Source organism: Girardinichthys multiradiatus, chromosome 20, assembly GCF_021462225.1.
Source record: "Girardinichthys multiradiatus isolate DD_20200921_A chromosome 20, DD_fGirMul_XY1, whole genome shotgun sequence".
NCBI classification, from domain to species: Eukaryota; Metazoa; Chordata; class Actinopteri; order Cyprinodontiformes; family Goodeidae; genus Girardinichthys; species Girardinichthys multiradiatus.
The window spans coordinates 46,564,241-46,588,134 of record NC_061812.1 but is presented as its reverse complement, the minus strand read 5'-3'; the positions used below and the strand labels follow the sequence as shown (position 1 = coordinate 46,588,134).

General features: G+C 40.5%; 1 protein-coding gene across 10 annotated transcripts in view; it reads left to right on the top strand.

Moving 5' to 3' along the window:
* LOC124856115 (calcium-dependent secretion activator 1-like) overlaps positions 1-23,894 on the top strand; it is a 417,550-nt gene that overhangs the window by 62,321 nt on the left and 331,335 nt on the right. For all 10 annotated transcript variants that reach the window (XM_047346334.1, XM_047346331.1, XM_047346330.1 and 7 more), the window contains 3 exons: positions 8,509-8,841; positions 20,292-20,372; positions 20,795-21,031. In XM_047346334.1, the coding sequence (XP_047202290.1) occupies positions 8,509-8,841; positions 20,292-20,372; positions 20,795-21,031 (651 nt within the window). The remainder of the gene's footprint in view (positions 1-8,508; positions 8,842-20,291; positions 20,373-20,794; positions 21,032-23,894) is intronic.

Here is a 23,894-nt window from a genome sequence, read left to right as displayed (position 1 = left end):
TGTCCAGTGCTGGAGCTGCTGGAGTTTGGAACTATTAGCAGCTCCCTGACCCACGTGACTTCCGCAATCCATTCTTTCTATAGAAGTCAATGGGAGTGTTGTAATTCTCTCTTTCTGTGGCGCTGGTACAGCCCATCAGATCTTTGTAATCCCATTCCTTGAAAAGTTCCATCCTTACCATGTATGTAGCGACGGGATTTTTTCAACTTCTCTATATTTGCTTTTCTCGTTGCAGCTCCCACTGAGAAAAGGCTTCCACACAACTTCGGAACATAAAACACATCATACATGGTGGCAGGTTTAGCATCACTGACTTTAAAGGTCATTTTCATTTTAACAGTGCCAAATCCTGCCATCATCCAGTTTTATAGACTGTGTTTTTGAGAACTGCTTGTAATCTTGAAGAATTTCTTTATTACAAGTCATGTGTTTTGATGCTCCTGAATCAGTCAACCACTCCATTTAACTTAATCCTTCAGTGGGATTTGCATATTTAGCAACAAAGGCACTCTCAGATAAGTCTTCTGCATTATCACAGGATACATCTTTGGCTTTGTGGTTTTTGATTCGTTTTTTCCAGCTTGGACAGTTTCACTTTGTGTCCTTCTTTTCCGCACTTGTAACATCTCCGTGAACTTGTTTTTTCAGCTTACACTATTTTTGAACTGTCCTGCATTTCTCTGTGGACTTGTGTTGCCATGGCTGATGCACCACCCGATATAGCAGCACTGTAATCATCATTAGCATTAACTCTGTTTTTGCTCTTCATTTATTAATGCTTGCTGAACAAACTGCAATGTCAAATTGTCCATCTTTGTTTCCAGAGCAGTGACAATTGTAACATAGCTTGGTGGCAAACTATCCAGGAGTGTTACAATCTGATCTTCTTCTTCAATCACTGCACCTATTGCTCCTAGCTGATCAGTTAATTCTATCATTCTTTTTTAAATTATCATTTAAACTTTTTCCTTCATCTCACATCTGAAATATTCTTTCTTCAAGAACAGTTTGTTTGCCAAAGTGTCTCTTTCAGAATGTCGATTTGACGTGTCCTATGCAAGTTTGGCAGCTTATCAAATACAACTGAGGTGTACTCACATTCAGCACTAACATGGAAAATGCTTTTTCTCTCCGGCTCTCGAATTCAGCCCGAGCTTGTGCGTTAGCATCCAGAGCTAGCATATCTGTCTCAGTTGGCACACTTCCATGTTGCCCAGTTCTCTTGTCCACTCAGCTTCTCAATAAAAAACGTATCATCCATTGTGAATCCCACAATATGTTATCTGACTTAAGAACTTCACTTACAACGCTTTTTGGCAATGCTCAGGGCCCATAACCTGATACTGTCAGAACATGTCGCTCTTTCCTTTCTTTTATTGTATCAGACCAGAACAGCAGTAACACAGTTTTTAGAGCCACCAAGGGGCAGTATAGTTCTTCTTATTAACATTCATTGTACAAATGACTGCTTCATGTTTTTTCCTGTAGTTTTCAACGTGTAGGTACATAACAGCAGTTATAGGCAAACCTTAATCAGAGACCTAATACAATAATTACTAGAAGTCCAAATGCAAATATTTATAACTGTGCTTTCTTTTCAACAGTAATGTTAATCTGTTTATCATTATTACATGTGCAGTATCACTTTTACATTTTCTCATAAGTATCTGAACAATTAAGTATTGTACATTATGAATAAAACAACTTGTCAAAATATAGAAATCATTTAAAACTTGAAAACATTTCTACCACTGTGTGGAAATCTTGAGAATTGCAACTGAATCAACCCAACTATTAGGCAGGCAGTTATTCCTCTGCCATGTAAATGTATACATAAAAACACAAAACTTTGCCTATGCAAAAGGATTCTACCAAACCAAATAGTTTTTTTTACTAAAGCTGCTGGCTTAGATTTTTGCACAATCTTCATTGTTGTCATATATTTTCACATTAAGTATTCATTTTTATAGAACTTGTTGTCTTTATGGTGCAAACGTTGTGCAGCAGTTTAGATGAAGTAGACTCAATTAGTTTTCTCCAGAAACTTGGCATCTTTTAGCCTAGACAAGTGCATCCATATCAGACATCAAGTTCTGAGAAGCAGCCAATTTCAAAATGTCATTCAAGTGCTTGTGTGTGAGCCTTGAGCGTAGCTTTGTTTTATTGATGTTCATTACAGAAAAAACTTGTATGCATGCAGTTGCAAGCATGCGCAAAATCTTTCCAACAAGGGCTGGCAATTTGGGGATTCCAAACAAGAGATATTGAGAAAATGTGTCAGAATAACACTGCAAGTCAATTATTTCAAGTTGAATGTCGATCAGAAGCCTTGACCGTGAATGGTGAGCAAAACACTGTCTCGAGCTCACCAAAGACTTGAAACCATTGCTGAAACTCGTGCAGCAATCCCCTTATTTTGTCTTTGTAGTGATCCATGTCTGCAGTAACACTGATCACATGCATGTCTCAGATGGGGAAAATGAGCAAAATCTCCATTTGACAGCTGTGTCTCCCACAGCCTTAGCTTTAACTTAAATACGTGGATGTTGTCATAACACTGTGATAACTTTTTTGCGGCCTTGCAACATTTTGTTCCGATTGTTTAAGTGCTCTGTAATATCCACCATACATGCAAGATCCTGCAGCCATTCTGGGGATTGAAATTCCAATATTGGTTTGTCCTTTTTCACCATAAACTCTCAATTTCCTCTTGTAAATCGAAGAAATGCTTTAGCATGGCACCTCAGCTTAAACACTGTGCTTCAGTGTGGTATGGCAGGCCAAATACCATTATCATTGAGGGGGGTGTCAAACTGGCGGTGACATCTGGATCAGATGAAATTAACAGTCTGGACAACCATATACAGTAAAATGTCCAAAAATCATGTCTTGTACTTTCTCTCTGAATTTAGTTACAGCACCTGCTTTTTTCTGATCACTGATGGCAGTCCAAATCTGCAGAAAGTTCAGAGATCCTATATGCCACAATGTTTTTTGTCATGCTTCTGCAGCCTTCAGGATGTACGTTTTCACAAACTCACCCTCAGTGAATGGTTTTGATGCCGATGCTGCATCCCAGCCTATGAATAAAAACTGGCTGCTATCTTCCCAGACATGTTAACAATTCATCTATCTTCTCTCGTCTCAGTTTACCTTGCAAGTTGTTATATTTTTGGCCATTAAGTGCCTCATAGTGGCGCAGAATATTTTATTCTTTCATGACTGACACTTCCTGTGAACACACCAAACACACTGGTTTCCCATTCACCTCTGTAAATAAACAGGTAGTATTCAATATTCCATGTCCACTTTTCCCTTTCTTGACAGCAACATTTTGGATAATCAAGGTAGCAAAAGAGCAGCAGAATAGGTTTTAATAAAGGGGAAAATTCTTTATCATTCTCATCAGTCTTCCTATCATAAAATTGGCGGCTGGTTGCATAAATGGCGCATTGCTGCCATCTACTGTTAAGTTATGTGGCTTGAAGTTATGTCTCTTTTCAACTCTGACTAAAATAGTGTCACATCCAGTGGACCAATAAGTTGCATTTAATTTTTTTTGTAATTTTTTACAAATAACTGCAGGCCAGGTTTGGCCCGCGGGCCATATATCTGACACCCCTGATTTAAAAACTCAAAATTTTAGATTGACCAAGAAATGGGCAACTTTCATACTAATGAGAAGGATGATACCGGCATCTGGATTTCAGTAAACAGGCCAGGTCTGGTCTGAGGAAAGTACTTGATATGTGTAAAATGTTACATAGGTGAAAGTCACATAGTCTTGACATTAAGCAGTTGTTGTTTAAGTGCATAACAGAGAATGCCTGCTCACACAAATATGTGGAGCTGAATAGGCTCAACATTTTCTTTGTAATTATTAGCATTTTTGAAAATCTGCTTTTATCCAGCTGCCAGCAAAAGTCAACAACAGAAAGCTGTTGAAGTCAGCCACACAACTCATTGTCACACTGCAGCTCAATTAGTTCCAGCTGCAGTTGTGGCGAAGCATCATTGGGGATCCATGGGAAAGGGAGACAAAAAAGCATGTCCTTTTCAATAGCTGCAACATACAGAAAGCATTCTTTAAACTTCACAGAAAGAGATCCAACGGCTGCTGCATACCTCTTCATTTGTGAGCCGATGTTGTCCTTTTGAGAATTGTCCATGACCTCTTGCAAAGCTGGAAAATGTGTGATGCAACTTTTCTAAAGACAAGTGTTTTTGGAAAAGTTGCCTTTAATTGCCTTTACCATAGGTTTCATAACATGATCAAACTTGAGATGTTTTGCGCAGAGAGCCTGCTGGTGAATTATACAGTGGAATTTAATGGCCTTACCTTCTATTTAATGTTCTCCTTCTGCAGATGATACGCTTCGTACTGTCGTTCATTGTTTTACCCTGTCTCTCTCCTAGACATAACTACTTACTGAGCTTTTACTGTGACTAACTGTACAGGTCCTTCTCAAAATATTAGCATATTGTGATAAAATTCATTATTTTCCATAATGTCATGATGAAAATTTAACATTCATATATTTTAGATTCATTGCACACTAACTGAAATATTTCAGGTCTTTTATTGTCTTAATACGGATGATTTTGGCATACAGCTCATGAAAACCCAAAATTCCTATCTCACAAAATTAGCATATCATTAAAAGGGTCTCTAAACGAGCTATGAACCTAATCATCTGAATCAACGAGTTAACTCTAAACACCTGCAAAATATTCCTGAGGCCTTTAAAACTCCCAGCCTGGTTCATCACTCAAAACCCCAATCATGGGTAAGACTGCCGACCTGACTGCTGTCCAGAAGGCCACTATTGACACCCTCAAGCAAGAGGGTAAGACACAGAAAGAAATTTCAGAACGAATAGGCTGTTCCCAGAGTGCTGTATCAAGGCACCTCAGTGGGAAGTCTGTGGGAAGGAAAAGGTGTGGCAGAAAACGCTGCACAACGAGAAGAGGTGACCTCAGGGTCCCTGAGGAAGATTGTGGAGAAGGGCCGATTCCAGACCTTGGGGGACCTGCGGAAGCAGTGGACTGAGTCTGGAGTAGAAACATCCAGAGCCACCGTGCACAGGCGTGTGCAGGAAATGGGCTACAGGTGCCGCATTCCCCAGGTCAAGCCACTTTTGAACCAGAAACAGCGGCAGAAGTGCCTGACCTTGTCTACAGAGAAGCAGCACTGGACTGTTGCTCAGTGGTCCAAAGTACTTTTTTCGGATGAAAGCAAATTCTGCATGTCATTCGGAAATCAAGTTGCCAGAGTCTGGAGGAAGACTGGGGAGAAGGAAATGCCAAAATGCCAGAAGTCCAGTGTCAAGTACCCACAGTCAGTGATGGTCTGGGTGCCGTGTCAGCTGCTGGTGTTGGTCCACTGTGTTTTATCAAGGGCAGGGTCAATGCAGCTAGCTATCAGGAGCTTTTGGAGCACTTCATGCTTCCATCTGCTGAAAAGCTTTATGGAGATGAAGATTTAATTTTTCAGCACGACCTGGCACCTGCTCACAGTGCCAAAACCACTGGTAAATGGTTTACTGACCATGGTATCACTGTGCTCAATTGGTCTGCCAACTCTCCTGACCTGAACCCCATAGAGAATCTGTGGGATATTGTGAAGAGAACGTTGAGAGACTCAAGACCCAACACTCTGGATGAGCTAAAGGCCGCTATCGAAGCATCCTGGGCCTCCATAAGACCTCAGCAGTGCCACAGGCTGATTGCCTCCATGCCACGCCGCATTGAAGCAGTCATTTCTGCAAAAGGATTCCCGACCAAGTATTGAGTGCATAACTGTACATGATTATTTGAAGGTTGACGTTTTTTGTATTAAAAACACTTTTCTTTTATTGGTCGGATGAAATATGCTAATTTTGTGAGATAGGAATTTTGGGTTTTCATGAGCTGTATGCCAAAATCATCTGTATTAAGACAATAAAAGACCTGAAATATTTCAGTTAGTGTACAATGAATCTCAAATATATGAATGTTAAATTTTCATCATGACATTATGGAAAATAATGAACTTTATCACAATATGCTAATATTTTGAGAAGGACCTGTACATATTTCCATCAGAACCAGAAAGAAACATCTTTAAGAACCTGGTGCAAACTCCATCAGAACCTGGCAAAAAGCTCCATCAGAACCAGACAAAAAAATCTGTTTAAGAACCTTTTAAATATTTTTATCAGAATCAGGTATAAACCTCTATCAGATCTAGGTCCAAACTCTATCAGAACCAGGAAGAAACTTTAATCAAAACCAGGTCCCAACTCCACTAGAACCTGGCAAAAATCTCCATAAGAACCTTGAACAAATCTAAACCAGAACCATGTACAAGCATCCATTAGAAACAGGTCCTAACTCTATCAGAACCAGGTACAAATCTTCATCAGATCTAGGAAGAACCCTCTATCATAATCAGGAACAAAACCCCAATCAGAAAATCTGTGAGAACCAGAATGAAACCACTACTCTGTGACTTATGATAAGACCATCTTCATAGGTCCCAGTGGAGCATCAAAACAGCGATCATTTGATGTCAGCTACTTAAACAGCTTCTACTGCTGTTCCAACACCCGAACAAGAGTGAATAATTTTAAAGGGCAATTTCATAGACTTTTGAATATAGGCTGTAGTAAGTATTAGCATTTTAGCTAATTTTAGCTTATACATTACTTTTTGCATGGTAGATGGGTTAAATTAATATCAGCCTTCATGCTAGTGATAGCCAATATGCTAACGTTAGGATTGTAGCTTCTCTTTCTCCTCTCTTAGCTAAAGAACACTTTTGCGTTTTTTAGGCAATTTCCTGTGTGTTTTTGTGTTTCTTCAGCGTATTTGTTGTTAGTTAATTTTTTCTGAAATTTCTCCTATTTTTTTATGTATTTTAGCTCTGACTTCAACTTCTTAGGCTATATTTTTACTTCAGTCTATGCTTTTTCAGCTCATCTATGGCAGCTCTTTCCTGCTTTTTTAAAGTTTTTGTCAGTTCTTGCATTTCAACTCTTTCAACAAGTAGTTGAGGTAACTTTAAATTGTTAAACTGTTTTATAGCTAATAGTCTTCCTGCTTAAACAGATCAGATGACAGTTTTTCTTTGCTGTTTCTGCTATTTCTACTGATTTATCAGAACAGGTCTAGATAGACATTTTAACCTTCTACCCTCAATCATGATGCACATCGTTCTGTTGCTTTGGTTCCGTACCTCAGCCTCCAACCATTGGCTCTGGTCCGAGAAGCACACACCAAGAGGCAGGCCCCGTCTAAATTTCCTCAGAAATGTTCTAGTTTAGTCAATCAGTCAGTCATTTTCTACCGCTTATTCCATAGTGGGTCGCGGGGGAGCTGGTGCCTATCTCCAGCAGTCTATGGGCGAGAGGCAGGGTACACCCTGGACACGTCGCCAGTCCATCGCAGGGCAACACACAAACAACCATGCACACACTCATTCATACACCTAAGGGCAATTTAGAGTGACCAAATAACCTAACAGGCATGTCTTTGGACTGTGGGAGGAAGCCAGAGTACCCAGTGAGAACCCACACATGCACTGGGAGAACATGCAAACTCCATGCAGAAAGACCCCCGGTCGGGAATCGAACCCAGGACCTTCTTGCTGCAAGGCAACAGTGCTACCAACTGCGCCACCGTGCAGCCCTGTTCTAGTTTATTATTATTATTATTGTGTGAATGCTGAAGAGTGAATTATTTTAAACGGCAATTTCATAAACGTTTGAATATATGCTGTAGTAAGCATTAGCATTTTAGCTAATTTTAGCTTATACATTGCTTTTTGCATGATAGATGGTTTAAATTAATATCAGCCTTCATGCTATTGATAGCCAATATGCTAATGTTAGCATTGTAGCTACTCTTTCTCCTCTCTTAGCTGAAGAACACTTTTGTGTTTTTTATGCAATTTCCTGTCTGTTTTTGTGTTTCTTCAGTGTATTCTTCCTTTTTCTACATTTTCTGCCTTTTTTTAAATATATTTTAGCACTGACTTCAACTTAGGCCGTTTTATTGCTTCAGTCTATGCTTTTTCAGCTCATCTATGGGCAGCTCTTTCCTGCTTTTTTAATGTTTTTGTCAGTTCTTGTATTTTAACAACTATTTCAACAAGTAGTTTTGAGGTAACTTTACATTGTTAAGCTGTTTTATAGCTAATACTCTTCCTGTTTAAACAGATCAGATGACAGTTTTTCTTTGCTGTTTCTGCTATTAATACTAATTTATCAGATTTCAGCAGATTTTCTGCAGTCAATTTCAGCTTGTTTCTGCCAGCTTTCAGCTAAAAAATTCAGCTTAGAGCATTCACACTGCATTTTCGCAGGAAATGCAAATTTTTCTAGTTTTTATTGTGCCTTTATTTAACAAGGTAAAAGCTTATTAAGAATAAAAATCTATTTTTCACAAGTGTCACAAGTCTAATTTTAATGTATCATAAGACAAAAACATATAACCAAACCATTCTGTTGTTTTTAAACTTGGTTTCAGATCTTCTTGAAAAGTGACCGTGTGTCAAGGATGGTGCAGAGTGGTGGTTTTTCAGCCAGTGATTCTCGTGAGGTTTTTAAAAAGCACATAGAGAAGCGAGTACGCAGCCTGCCTGAGATCGACGGCCTAAGTAAAGAAACTGTGTTGAGCTCCTGGATAGCCAAGTTTGACACCATCTATCGAGGTGAAGAAGACCCCAGGAAGCACCAGCAGAGGATGACTGCATGCGCTGCCTCTGAGCTCATTCTAAGCAAGGACCAACTGTATGAGATGTTTCAGCAGATCTTGGGGATAAAGAAGTTTGAGCATCAGCTGCTCTACAATGCCTGTCAGGTTAGTGCATCAACATATAAACCTTTTTTCTCACTCTCAGCAGGTTTATTTAGAAAGCCATTTATTTTCATATAACTGTCATTTCCAATCTTGAGAAAAAAAAACTACTGATCAGTTTCCAATCCAAACAGTGTTGATTTTAGGTTCTTTTTTATTGCAACACAGAAAAAATGTGAGATCTTATTGTTCTTTGTTGCACTAAGATGTCATCCATAATCTACATTGAATTACAACTTCCCTGTTCTGGAAGACATGGCAGCTATGTTCAAGACTTGGACTCTGATTGAACTTAAAGTGGAACTAAACCCAAAGTAAAAGCATAAGACCCCCAGACAAACTTTGAAAATGTCATCAAAATGGGCAGTGCCAAGAGAGACTGAGAGGCACAGCCAAGTGTGGGGATAAGCGGAGGGGGTTAAGAGAGGGTGTGGTCAGGACAAGAGAAAGTGGCAGCTTGCTTAATTTGACATATAATTTGAAACATCACAATCAGTCTTATTGCCAAGTTTGTACAGACAAACAAGGAATTTGACTTTTTAGAATATCTTTTTGATGTACATATATACACAATTCACTATACAATGGAATATAATGTGAGATCAGTCAAAGTATGCATGGTGTTGTTCTGGATCTCTGACTGTCAGGTGTTTATTAAAGAAACAGCCTTGGGGAAGAAACTGTCTCTGTGGCAGCTGGTTTTAGCAGACAGCACTCTGTAGCACCGACCTGAAGGTAAAAGCCAGGGTGGTCGGGTCTGCAGAGATTTTAGCTGCCCTTTTTCTGACTCTAGACCTGTATAAGTTCTGGATAAACGGAAGGTCAGCCCTGAGATGTGTGGTCAGGGATGAAGATCTCTTGTTTTGCTGGAGCTTGCTCTCCAGCTTCTCCTTTACATAAAACAAATCCATCATTTTGTTTTCTCTGGTGAAGCAGCTGACACACTGTTGAAACGTTGGAAGTGTAGCAGAGAGTGAAGCATGGTTAAAATCACTAGATACACAAATGCAAATGCATTGGGGTGTTGTGTCTGTAGCTTAGCAACAATTGAGCTGATGGCATCACATGCAGTGTTGGCAACAGCTAAAGGTGGAATGTAAACTCTTGCCAAAATTACACTGGTGAACTCTCTGAGTAAATAATATGGACGAAAACGTATTGCATACAGTTCAATATGTGGACTGAGATGACACTTTACAGTAAAATGTCCTGAATGACACCATCTGTTATTCACAAGTACTGCCAGCCCACCTCATTTGTGTTTGTGTTTGTTTGTGCTTCTCTTTAAATCTCTGTGCTCGTATGGTCAGAAAGCCTGGCAGAGAGACGCTGGAGTCAGAGACATGACCCTGCAGCCATGTCTCAGTGAAACACATAATACTGCATTCCCGATACTCTGGCTGGGTCCTTTGTAGGGCTTGGAGTTCATCCAACGATCTCACTTTGCCCATCAGAATCAATGGAAGAGATGGTTTGAATGTCCTCCTTCTCTCTCCTCTTTGCTCCTGCTCTGCCCTCCACAGTGCCTTCTTTTCAGTTTATAAGGAGTCTTAGATAAAGTATTATTTTAACTTTTTGAGCTTTTTGATATTACTTAGCTGCTCCCAGTTGTAAAAAAACAACCCCGTTGCCATGGTGACATATCATAACAAAGTAAAAAGTATCAGCAAAAGCTACACAGCTGCAAAAGCTTCCAGCTGCTCAGCATCCAATACCAGCGAGGATATTCGTCCAAAAAAATTTATTTTATCCAAAACCAGGGGAATTTGAGTTGCCCTGTGTTAAATTTGAGTGCCAGTTGGTCGGTGCAGGCTTTCAGGCATGATGGGGAGACATCAGGTCCTGAGGCCGTATTTGTTTTCAGCCACTGAAAAAGCCTATTTACATCTTCCTTTGAGATCCATGCAAGTTGAGTGTCTGAAGGAAGGTGGTTGGTTGGTGTATAGGACAAATTTCTGTCTGAATGGGATGTGGAGGAGTTGGGCTAAGGTGTGAATTGCTGCTTTTCATATCTGCAGTAGAAGCCATTTAACTGATTTGCCAGGCAAGGATTGTGCTCAGGGTGGGGGGAAGGTGTCCTGTGGACAGTCAGGTTTTTTCAAACTATTCCAAACAGCAGAAGCATCTCCATGTGAGAAGCTTTTCTTTAGCTTCTCACTAGCTTCTCTTCGCTGCTTTGATCTCCTGGTCAGTTTGTTCCTGGCCTGTTTATACAGGGCCCGGTCCCCACTGCTGTGAGCCTCTTCTGCGCATCTGCCTCAGACGAGAAGTGAACCAAGGCTTATTGTATGTGCAGAAGGTCTTAGTCTGCACACACGTCCTCACAGAAACTGATGTATGATGTCACCACCTCAGTAAGTTTGTTTAAATCAGTGGCTGTAGTTTCAACAACAATCCAATCTGTGCAGTTAAAGCAGGCCTGTAACATCTGCTTTTATGGTCCAGAGAGTTTTTATCCCTGGTGGGACACATAATATGCTGTCTGTATTTGGGAAGTTCATTTGAGAGGTTTGAACTGTTATAATCCCCAAGAACAATGATAAGAGAGTCTGGATGGTTTTTTTTCTCCACGTCTGTTATCAGGTCAGCCAGTTGTTTTTCAGCATCTGAAATGGAGCCTTGAGGTGTTATGTAAGAAACTCCCTCTGTAAATAAAACGGTTTACAGTTTATGAGAAATGACTCCAGGTTAGGACTACATGTCTTCTTCAAAACTTTGATGTCTCTGCACCAACCTTCATTTATATAAAACATTTTGTATTATTGTATTATTTGTATTATTATTATTATGTATTTGTATTATATAAAACATTTATATAAAAACAGTTTGTCAGCTGCTCTACCAGAGAAAACAAAACATTGGATTTGTTTTATGCAAATGTCAAGGACTCATACATCTCTACAGCAAGACCTCCTCTAGGCAAATCAGATCACAATCTTGTTTTTCTCTGCTCGAAATATAAGCCCCTTGTTCAGAGGCAACCTGTAATAAAGAGGACCGTGAGAAAATGGTCACAGGTAGCTGAAGAAGCTCTGCAAGGTTGCTTTGATGCTACAGACTGGGATGCACTGTGCCAGCCACATGGAGAGGACATCAATGCCATGACTGAGTGTGTAACCGACTATATAAACTTCTGTGTGGATAACATCATCCCCACCAGAACCATGAGCTGCTTCCCCAATTACAAACCTTGGATCACCAGTGACCTGAAGGACCTGCTTAACAAGAAAAAAAGAGCCGTCAGAGAGGGAGACAGAGAATTATTGAGGAGTTTACAGAAGCAACTTAAAGTTAAGATAAGAGACAGCAAGGAGGTGTACAAGACGAAACTGGAGAGAAAGCTCCAGCAAAATAATATCAGATGTGTGGACAGGGATGAAGAAGATCACAGGCTTCAAGCAGAAGGATGATCAGACCAATGAAGGTCTGGACAGAGCCAATGAACTGAACACATTCTTCAATAGCTTCAGTTCAGAAACAAGCGCAGCATCTTCCTTTCCTGCTCACAGCCAAACAGACATACCACCCTCCTTTGACCCACAGCTGTCCAGTAACACCTCAAATGTTTTATCTTCCACCTCAGCCATGGACCTTTCTGCTTGTACATGTTTGTCTTCAACCAAATCAGAAGATGCTCGTGCTCCCTTTGCTTCACCCTTCCACCTGTGTGTCTCAAGAAGTCAAGTGAAGATGCTACTGGAGAGACTGAATCGGCATAAGGCTGGAGGTCCAGATTATGTCAGCCGTAGAGTCCTGAAGGGCTGTGCTCTGTGGGATTCTGCAGCACCTCTTCAACCTTAGCCTGGCCCAGAAGAAGGTTCCAGTGTTGTGGAAGACCTCCTGTCTTGTTCCGGTACCAAAGAAAACTCATCCATCAGTCCTCAATGACTATAGACCTGTTGCCCTAACATCCCACATCATGAAGGTCCTAGAGAGACTCCTGTTGGCCCACCTGAGTCAGCAAACATTAAACCATCAGGACCCCCTTCAGTTTGCTTATCGCTGTGGAGTTGGAGTTGAAGATGCCATCATACACCTGCTTCAACAAACCCACTGTCATCTGGACAAAGCCAGCAGCACTGTGAGGATCATGTTCTTTGATTTCTCCAGTGCATTTAATACAATCCAACCTGATTTGCTTTGTCAGAAACTCCAGAAGACTCAGGTGGAGGCCTCAACAATCTCCTGGATCAAAGACTACCTGACAAACAGACCACAGTTTGTGAGACTGAAGGGTTATGAGTCTAACCAGGTAGTCAGCAGCATAGGAGCACCACAGGGGACTGTACTCTCATCATGTAGATTTTAAGAGAAACAGGAATAAGTCAAATACTCTTTCCATCATGGGAGAAGAGGTGGTGGAGGAGTATAAATACCTCGGTGTTCACCTGGACAACAGACTAGAGTGGAGATGCAACTGTGAAGCCATCTACAAGAAGGGACAGAGCAGACTGTACTTCTTGAGGAAGCTTAGGTCCTTTGGTGTTTGCAGCAAGATGCTGCATATCTTCTATAAGTCTGTTGTGGAAAGTGTGATCTCTTCTGCCATCATCTGCTGGGGAAGCAACATCAGAGCCAGGGACTTAAAAAAGCCCAACAAGCTGATAAAGAAGGCTGGCTCTGTTCTGGGGACTCCTCCGGAACCTCTGGAGATCGTTGTGGTAAGACGGATTCTTCATAAAATGAAGAACATTATGGAGAACCCTGAGCACTGTTGTGCAACAACAGAGTGTCTTCAGTCAGAGGCTACAGGAGATCCTTCCTGCCCACAGCCATCAGCATCTACAACGGCTCTTTGAAGAAACCTTCATAATGAGCTACAACAATTAATTCCCTTTGGCAATAATAAAGTATTTTTGAATTGAATTGAATTGAACAGATTCCGCCTCCTTGCTTTTCCCCATTAAGTCTGCGTAGCAGTCTGCTGTGAGCAGCTTAAAGCCCAGTATCAGGAGTGTGCAGTCTGGGGTGTTCTCACTCAGCCAGGTTTCTGTAAAACAGTGTCCAAGCTACTGCGGTCAGACGCCTTGGAGCTCCTCCGGTACTTGATCCCCAGAAGCAATCACACACGTTATCTAACACTGACTCTTAAAGGAACGATTCTCAACCAGTTTCTAACTTTTAGCTCTTTTAATATAAATTAAGGCAGAGGAATGATTACAGAGATCAGCACTGATGCTCCCGTCTCGGACCGTCGCCTGTGTAAGAATGACAAAGAGCCTCGATAGAAGGTCACATGTAGTTTTTATATCTGGCACTCCAATGCAATTGATGTGCACTCCCTCCTTGATTATCAGTAGACTATATGTCACCATTGTGGTGTCTATCTGTTAGATTGTGTAGTAGTGGATGTCTATACTTAAAATAAGTGTGCTGTGGCTTTCTAATCAAACCAGTTATACCGACTGCTCCACTATCAAACCCAGTGCCCAAGCCTCAGGTCATTCATGAAAACCCTTGGGCCATCTGTCCTTGTAATGTGTCGATGAGCATTCTTATCCAATTCTAACAAAAGGGAAACATTAGAACTTGTATTTCATATTACTATGGTATAAATGGGAAAAACAGCTATGAGTCATACTAATAAAGGTTATTTCTAACAGCAGAGGGCAGCAGATATGCAGAGGTCCAAGATTTTACAGGTGAGGAGAAGCAGTTTCTGTTAGGATTGTGTTCTGTTGGAGGACATGTTTGTTGTTTCCTTACCTTCCAGAGTGAGAATGGCAGGGGCGGAGCCTTCTTCACACACCTGTCCTGGATCCTGCTGATGAATGCAGCTGGCATTTAAGGTCCTGGATGTGGTCCATTTTTTGCCGGATTATTCAGTGACACTGGTACTGAATGAGACAGCTGACAATCGACCCTTGAGGTATTCTCGAGTAATCTTGTGTTTTTGTGTTTTCTTAAGGACACTTTGTGAAGTCTGGAACTCACCTTTTGCTGGAGCTTAAGGACTCTTGGATGTGGACTCACTCTCCTGGAAACTCTCACCTGAAGGTCAACAATCCTCCATCCTGCCATTCTCCCTCTCTCTCTCAAACCTGGAACACAAACTTACCCCGAAAACGGAATCACTTACCTCCTGGATATCCTTTACCTCCTCCTCCGAGCTTACCTCCCAAGAGCCTGTAAGAAAGAAAGATACATTCTCCTCTTCATATTCTCTTATACCTCTTTGGATTATTCATTTAACATCTTCCTATTCCCTTGCAGGACGAATCAACTTCCATCATTTCTCATTGTAAATAAACTTCACTTAAACTTTTCATCAGTCTCTGCCTCATTGTTCTGGTTTTGCCTGTACTTGGGTACTCCTCCTGTTAAAACTCAACAGTTTCTCCATCTTATTGGCCAGGTGAATGCACATTTGCCATGTGGATTAAAGGCCGGGATACTACTGTCATAGTTCCCTGTCTGGTTTTAGGCAGCTAATTGAAAGCGGCCAGTGTCATTTCTAATACTAGCTTACTTTGTGTTATAAATGTTGATGTAGTGTAAGTCCAGTTTTTTCATTTGATTTCTTGTTTTTCTTTTTTTGTATTCAAGTATTCAAACTAATTAAGTTAGTCTAGTAAATAAAAAAATAAATAAACAGTGCTCATTCCTTACTGTCAAAGTCTAGGGGAGCTTAGGGTACATAATAAACAACTTTAGGCATAAGGTGAACTTTCTGTGTGATTGCAAGCGATTTTAATAAAACCGATTTGCTAATTACTAATTGTTCTGTAAACTTTGACCTCATGATTGGATTCAGACTTTTAAGAATTAAATTTGAGCCCTGATGTAGGGATTTCCTCCAGTTTAAGGAGATACAGGTACATCCAGTAATACTCCTCCTGGACAGCTAGAAGCCTTTTTTAGTCCATCTGAATCCCTCAGCTTTAGGTTCTATATAATCCGGATCTAGTACATTGCGACATTCAATATTTTAAGCAGTAGTTTCTTTATTGTGAAGCAGTTTGTCAGAGTTAGACACACTGATAAACTCAGAGAAGGTATGTAATGAAGATACAAGCGGGTCAAAGTTATCTTTTGCTGGCCAGGGAGAGACAGTCCATTCTCTCAGAGGGGCTGCTGCCTGAACACAGCTTTTGTTGAAGAAAGGAAAAAAAAAACACGTTACAGCATCGTGGGTGTTTCACAAATACAAGTCCTACTGAATAAAACTGGTTCTATCCTGATACTGATACAGCACACAAGTCCACATCTGGCACTCAAAGACACGAAGACTGGCTGGGGTGCAAACAGCCCTCTTCCCAGAACTCCCCCGCATGCATACAAGTTCAGCTCATTCCAAAGATGCTCAACAAGATTTAGGTCAGGGCTCATAGAAGGCCACTTCAGAATAGTCCAATTTTTTCCTCTTAGCCATTCTTGGGTGCTTTTAGCTGTTTGTTTTGGGTCATTATCCTGTTGCAAAAGCCCATGACCTGCGACTGAGACCAAGCTTTCTGACACTGGGCACCACATTTCTCTCTAGAATCCCTTGATAGTCTTGAGATTTCATTATACCCTGCACAGATTCAAGACACCCTGTGCCAAATGCAGCAAAGCAGCCCCAGAACATAACAGAGCCTCCTCCATGTTCCACAGTAGGGACAGTGTTCTTTTCTTCATATGCTTCATTTTTCCGTCTGCGAACATATAGCTGGTGTGCCTTGCCAAAAAGTAAAATTTTTGTCTCATCTGTCCATAGGACATTCTTCCAGAAGCTTTGTGGATTGTTAACATGTCATTTGGCAAATTCCAGACTGGCTTTTTTATGATTTGTTTTCAACAATGGTGTTCTCCTTGGTTGTCTCCCATTAAGTCCACTTTACCTCAAACAACGTCGGTTGGTGCGATCTGACACTGATGTTCCTTGAGCTTGAAGTTCACCTTTAAACTCTTCAGAAGTTTTTCTGGGCTCTTTTGTTACCGTTCGTATTATCTGTCTCTTTGTTTTGTCATCAATTTTCCTCCTGCCGCCATGTCCAGAGAGGTTGGCTACAGTCTCATGGATCTTACATTTCTGAATATGTGCAACTGTAGTCACAGGAACATGAAGCTGCTTGGAGATGGTCTTATAACCTTTACCTTTAACATGCTTGTCTATAATTTTCTTTCTAATCTCCTGAGACAACTCTTTCCTTCTCTTCCTCTGGTCCATGTTGAGGGTTGTACACACCATGTCACCAAACAGCACAGTGACTACCTGTAGCCCTATACATGTGCTTCTCAAAATATTAGCATATTGTGATAAAGTTAATTATTTTCCATAATGTCATGATGAAAATTTAACATTCATATATTTTAGATTCATTGCACACTGACTGAAATATTTCGGGTCTTTTATTGTCTTAATACAGATGATTTTGGCATACAGCTCATGAAAACCCAAAATTCCTATCTCACAAAATTAGCATATTTCATCCGACCAATAAAAGAAAAGTGTTTTTAATACAAAAAATGTCAACCTTCAAATAATCATGTACAGTTATGCACTCAATACTTGGTCGGGAATCCTTTTGCAGAAATGACTGCTTCAATGCGGCGTGGCATGGAGGCAATCAGCCTGTGGCACTGCTGAGGTCTTATGGAGGCCCAGGATGCTTCGATAGCGGCCTTTAGCTCATCCAGAGTGTTGGGTCTTGAGTCTCTCAACGTTCTCTTCACAATATCCCACAGATTCTCTATGGGGTTCAGGTCAGGAGAGTTGGCAGGCCAATTGAGCACAGTGATACCATGGTCAGTAAACCATTTACCAGTGGTTTTGGCACTGTGAGCAGGTGCCAGGTCGTCCTAAAAAATGAAATCTTCATCTCCATAAAGCTTTTCAGCAGATTGAAGCATGAAGTGCTCCAAAATCTCCTGATAGCTAGCTGCATTGACCCTGCCCTTGATAAAACACAGTGGACCAACACCAGCAGCTGACACGGCAACCAGACCATCACTGACTGTGGGTACTTGACACTGGACTTCTGGCATTTTGGCATTTCCTTCTCCCCAGTCTTCCTCCAGACTCTGGCACCTTGATTTCCGAATGACATGCAGAATTTGCTTTCATCCGAAAAAAGTACTTTGGACCACTGAGCAACAGTCTAGTGCTGCTTCTCTGTAGCCCAGGTCAGGCGCTTCTGCCGCTGTTTCTGGTTCAAAAGTGGCTTGACCTGGGGAATGTGGCACCTGTAGCCCATTTTCTGCACACACCTGTGCATGGTGGCTCTGGATGTTTCTACTACAGACTCAGTCCACTGCTTCCGCAGGTCCCCCAAGGTCTGGAATCGGCCCTTCTCCACAATCTTCCTCAGTTTCCGGTCACCTCTTCTCGTTGTGCAGCGTTTTCTGCCACACTTTTTCCTTCCCACAGACTTCCCACTGAGGTGCCTTGATACAGCACTCTGGGAACAGCCTATTCGTTCAGAAATTTCTTTCTGTGTCTTACCCTCTTGCTTGAGGGTGTCAATAGTGGCCTTCTGGACAGCAGTCAGGTCGGCAGTCTTACCCATGATTGGGGTTTTGAGTGATGAACCAGGCTGGGAGTTTTAAAGGCCTCAGGAATCTTTTGCAGGTGTTTAGAGTTAACTCGTTGATTCAGATGATTAGGTTCATAGCTCGTTTAGAGACCCTTTTAATGATATGCTAATTTTGTGAGATAGGAATTTTGGGTTTTCATGAGCTGTATGCCAAAATCATCCGTATTAAGACAATAAAAGACCTGAAATATTTCAATTAGTGTGCAATGAATCTAAAATATATGAATGTTAAATTTTCATCATGACATTATGGAAAATAATTAACTTTATCACAATATGCTAATATTTTGAGAAGGACCTGTATATATATAGGCCCACTGACTGATTACAAGAATGTAGACACCTGTGATCCTAATTAATAGACAGACATTGATTTAAAATATCCCTTTGGTCACATTAATTTCAGAGGTACCATCATTTTTGGCCAGGCCTGTTTCATGAGTTTATTTTTTTTAAAATAATTCATTTGAAGCATGTTTGAAAAGCAATGTCTGACTTTCATTTGTTCATTTTCATATAATTTCTATTCATTATTACCTTTGTCAGATTCAAGTTATTTCTGTGATCATTGTGGGTTTTTCTTTCATTAACTGAGGGGTACCAACAATTTTGTCCACGTGTGTACCTACTCTCAGATAACAAGGCACAAACTGAGAGATGCGCTGTTGTGGCAGTTACATTCCCAACCTCTTAAAGTGACAGGACAGGTTCTGGGATAAACATGCAACATTTATTATACAGTAACCTTAATGAAAATAGGCTAGAACTGGCCTGTAAATGTGAAATACGCATTGAGTAGTGCAAAATGTTAAGGATCTGGTGAAATTCACATACATTTTCTACTTGGTTATGCTAGATTGCAAGTGTTTATAGACCCTAAAATATCCTTCAGCTTTTTGGTATATATCCAAATATACTTCATTATCAGTCAATTCTTTGCCACATAGACAATGGGGTTCAGTAAGAGATCTTCTGGAAGGACCTTTAAGTAAAAGTGAAATGAATTAAATCTGACAAACACTATGTTTTCTTAAGAAATTATAATTTATTTATTTAGCTAATTATTTTAGCTTTCTGTATTTTGTATTGTTTTCCTTTGCCAAGGGTAAACATGATAGTGTAGGGCATGAACTGTCCAGAACATGCAGTCATTATTGCTTTGGCTGTGTGTATATTTGTTCTGATAACACTAATGACTAAGTAGACCAAATAATAATAACTGTACTTCATTAAAGAACAGATGGCATCCTGGTCAAACAGAGTCCTTAAACCGTTTGAAATCAATCTCTCTGGTTCAGTTCAACTTTGTGTGTATAAATGTATGTGAAGGAGAAATATAAAGTTTTTAATGATAACAGTGTGCATGGACTAATTTCTGAAATGAACCTTTTTTTGTGTACATGTGAACAGCAAAAAGAGATAAACAAGATTCAAAATGTGTTAATTACTCCCAGTCTTTTTATCACAGCAACTGTATCCAAAGGCTGCTGTGTACAGTTATTTGGATGAATGGATGAAGAATTAAAAGGATGTAGAAATATAAAATGTTTTATAATCATTTTCATTTTAGTTTAAAAATAAAGTGCCGTTGTTGGTCACATCTCATGGTGTTTTTAAGTTTAACTTACTTTTAATACAGTTTTTTTTTAAAGATATTTTTTCAGCACTAGTGGCCTTTATTTTTTGACAATAGGCAGACAGGAAAGAGGGGTAGAGAGAGGGGGAGACATTCGGCAAATGTCGCCGGGTCCGGGACTCAAACCCGGGATGGCCGCTTCGAGGAATGTAGCCTTTGTATATGGTCGCGCGCTTAACCCCTACACCATCAGCGCCGCACCCACTTTTAATACAGTTTTATTAAAATTGTGCTTTTCTTTTATGGTTATAAATGTGGTTTTTAGTGGAAGTCTAAACTGCTGCTTATCTGTGTTTTACCAGCTGGACAATCCCGATGAGCAGGCAGCTCAAATCAGAAGAGAATTGGACGGAAGGCTGCAGATGGCAGAGCAGATCGCTCGGGTAAAAGGAAAAAATGGATGGAAATTATTAAGGATGATTGAGGGGAAGTGGTACCTGTAAAAAGAAGTTTTGTTTGACAATAAAAATAACTGTAGATGTAACATTAGATTAGGATGTATTCATATGTTCTTGAAATTGATTTGCATTTCAAATAATTTTTTCTTGTAGGAATGTAATAGTGTCAGCACAAATGTCAGCTATTTTTGTTGTCCTTTGCTAAAATATATAAAATGATTCAACTGAGATATTCAAAAACCTGGAAAGTAGTACAAAGCCAAACTTGATAGAACAGGATGGACATGGAGATTGGAATATCCCTGGTACATATAAGTGCAGACATGGATCATTTTTATAGGAATCGATACAGGAGGCACCCTCATTTAAGCTTGGTGATTAAACTGATGATCTCCTGTTTTGTTAAGCTTGGAGGAAAGTTTCCAAGGTTTGTTTCCAGAGAGATGGAAGTTATGTACATTGAGGAGCTGCAATCCTCTGTCAATTTGCTGATGGCAAACCTGGAGAGCATGCCAGTGTCCAAGGGAGGCGAGTTCAAGCTGCAGAAGCTGAAAAGAGGTCACAATACCTCCATTATGGACATGGGTCAAGAGGATGAAAATGTACTGTCCAAGTCAGATGTTATCCTCTCATTCACCCTGGAGGTAAGTATCTCTAAAACACTTAATTCTCTAACCTGTTATGATGTTCAGACTTATGTGAGGCTGAGCAAAATAAAAACAAAAGATCCCAAACTCTACAAAGCAGCTTTCAAATAATATATATTCAATGAATCTTATAATTGTAAACCTCAAAAAAACGAACAAAATTAAATTAACAAAAAATAAAAACAATGATAAATGCATTGCCATAGTCTTTTAAAAAAATATTTTTCCAATTTCTGCTTAGCCACAAGTAAAACTGATCTATTTAGGGTTGTTTGTGTTAATTTGTATGAGTAAAATGTACCCTTGTTTGACTGAGCAGGAATTGATCAACTGTCCATCATGCCTTCAGTTGTATGGAAAGTTGATGTTGTTTTTATTAAATATTAGAAAAACAGAGACATAAAGACAAACCTCTATTTTCAGTCTATGGTTAATTTTAAATTAAACTTCACAAGTCTCCTTTTGTTGTCCTGCTCATTTGGTTTTTCCCTGATTTCTTATTTGCAGACGTTCAGACCTTGCACAACAGATGTAAACATTTTAAGATTACGTGGCACCTACAACACCTTGCAGAAGCATTCATATTCCTCAAACCTTTCACTTGTGACATAATAACCACAAACTTCAATGTATTTTATTGGGATTTAATGTGATAGACCTGTGCAAAGGAGTACATCAGGCATGCCCAAAGTCCAGCCGGCCCGAAGCATCCTCTATCAATATGTGGCTCGCCAGCACAGTTTCCCGCAATCAATAATATGCACATACGAAAAGGCAATTTTATATTTCACCATAGGCCGGCAGTAGATCAGTGGCTGCACTCTCATAACTAGTTGACCTTGAAAAACAGAATCGTCCTGTATTTAGAAACAAAAGCACCCGTTCTCTATTGAGCTGACAAGGGACACACTATGTCCCGTATTACTGTGAGAGTAAAAAAACTGTCAGTAAATTGCCATTGGAAAATCAATAACAGGGCACTTTTTAATGAAACTTCACGGTAAACTTCCCATCCCCTGTCCTGCTCTGTGACCAATGAGCTAATAGCATATTCGCGCTCAAGTATGAGAATATTTTCAACCCATTTTGAAAATGGCAACTAGTACAAAAAAGAGGAAAGTTGACAATGAGGACTGCCGTTTCAAGGAAAAGTGGAAATCAGAGTACTTTTTTGCTGACATTCGAAACAACTGTGTCTGCCTAATTTGCCAAGAGACTGTGGCTGTTTTCAAAGAATTTAAAATCAAGGGGCACTACTTGACGAAACATTTTAACTACGACAAGCTAACCATGAAAGAATGCACTGAAAAACTGAAGCAACTGGAAGCTGCTTTGATAGCACAGCAGAGTTTTTTCATAAGAGCCCGTGAATCAAAAGAAAATTCTACAAAGGCGAGTTACGAGGTGGCAATGCTAATAGTCAAGTACTGCAAACCTTTCACTGAGGGTGAATTTATTAAAGACTGGCTGATGCAAATGGTGGAGAGAATCTGTCCTGAGAAAAAGCAAGACTTTGCCAATGTTAACCTGGGTCGTAGCACTGTGGCACGGAGGATTGAAGAAACTTCATCTGATATCAAGAGACAGTTAGAGGCAAAAGGAGAGGAGTTTGTCTTTTTTTTCGTTAGCCTGCGACGAAAGCACGGATGCGTCTGGCACAGCTCAGTTACTGATTTTTTTGAGAGGAGTGGACAATGAAATTAACGTGAGTGAAGAGCTTCTTGACCTTCAGAGCCTTAAGGACCAAACAAGAGGAATAGATTTGTTCGCTTCTGTTTGTTCCAATGTAAATGACATGAAACTACAATGGAATAAAATCACTGGGATTATTACGGACGGTGCACCTGCCATGGTTGGTGAGCAAAGTGGGCTATCAACGCTGGTCTGCAAAAAAGTCAGCGAAGAAGGAGGCAACGCTATAAAACTCGGCTGTATTATACACCAACAAGTTCTGTGTGCCAAATATCTGAAATATGATCACGTTATGAAACCCGTGATAAGGGCAATTAATTTTATTCGCTCCAGAGCCCTGTGCCACCGCCGGTTTCAGCAGTTTCTCCTCGACATCCACGCTGAATATGGAGATGTTGTGTATCACAATGACATAAGATGGCTCAGTCGGGGATGTGCAATGCAGCGATTCTACTCCCTCAGAAAGGAGATCGGACAGTTCCTGGTCCAAAAGGGACAACCGATGCCTGAAATCTCTGATCCTGTTTGGCTGGCTGATTTTGGACTTTTGGTTGACATAACACGAAATCTGAACGCACTGAACACGAGCCTTCAGGGACACAATGCAATGATAAGCCAACTGTACTTTGTGGGACAAAGCTGCTACTTTTCCAAAGGCACCTGACACAAACGCAGCCCAATACCGCACATTTCCCATCACTGCAGGAAATTATGACCAGTTTTCCAGAGAACAATTTTTGTTCACAAATGAGGAGGTTTGCAGAAAACATTTAATCTCTGAATGAGGAGTTTCAGCGGCGTTTCAGGGATTTTGCAGTTATTGAAAAGGAGATCACACTTTTTTCCTCCCCTTTTTCCGTGGATCCTAATGACGCTCCAGACCACCTGCAACTGGAGCTCATTGAGCTGCAGTGTGACGTGGAATGTCACAATCACTACCAACAACTCCCTCTCGGCAATTTTTACCACCAGCTGGACAAAGACAGGTTCCAAGAGATTCAGACATTTACGAAGAAAATGCTGAGTTTATTTGGCTCAACATACTTGTGCGAGAAGACGTTTTCAGTTATGAACATTAACAGGAACCGCGTGAGGACAAGACTATGCCACTCTCACTTGCGTTGCGCATCAAAACCACTGCTTTTGATCCAGACTTGGCCTGTTTACT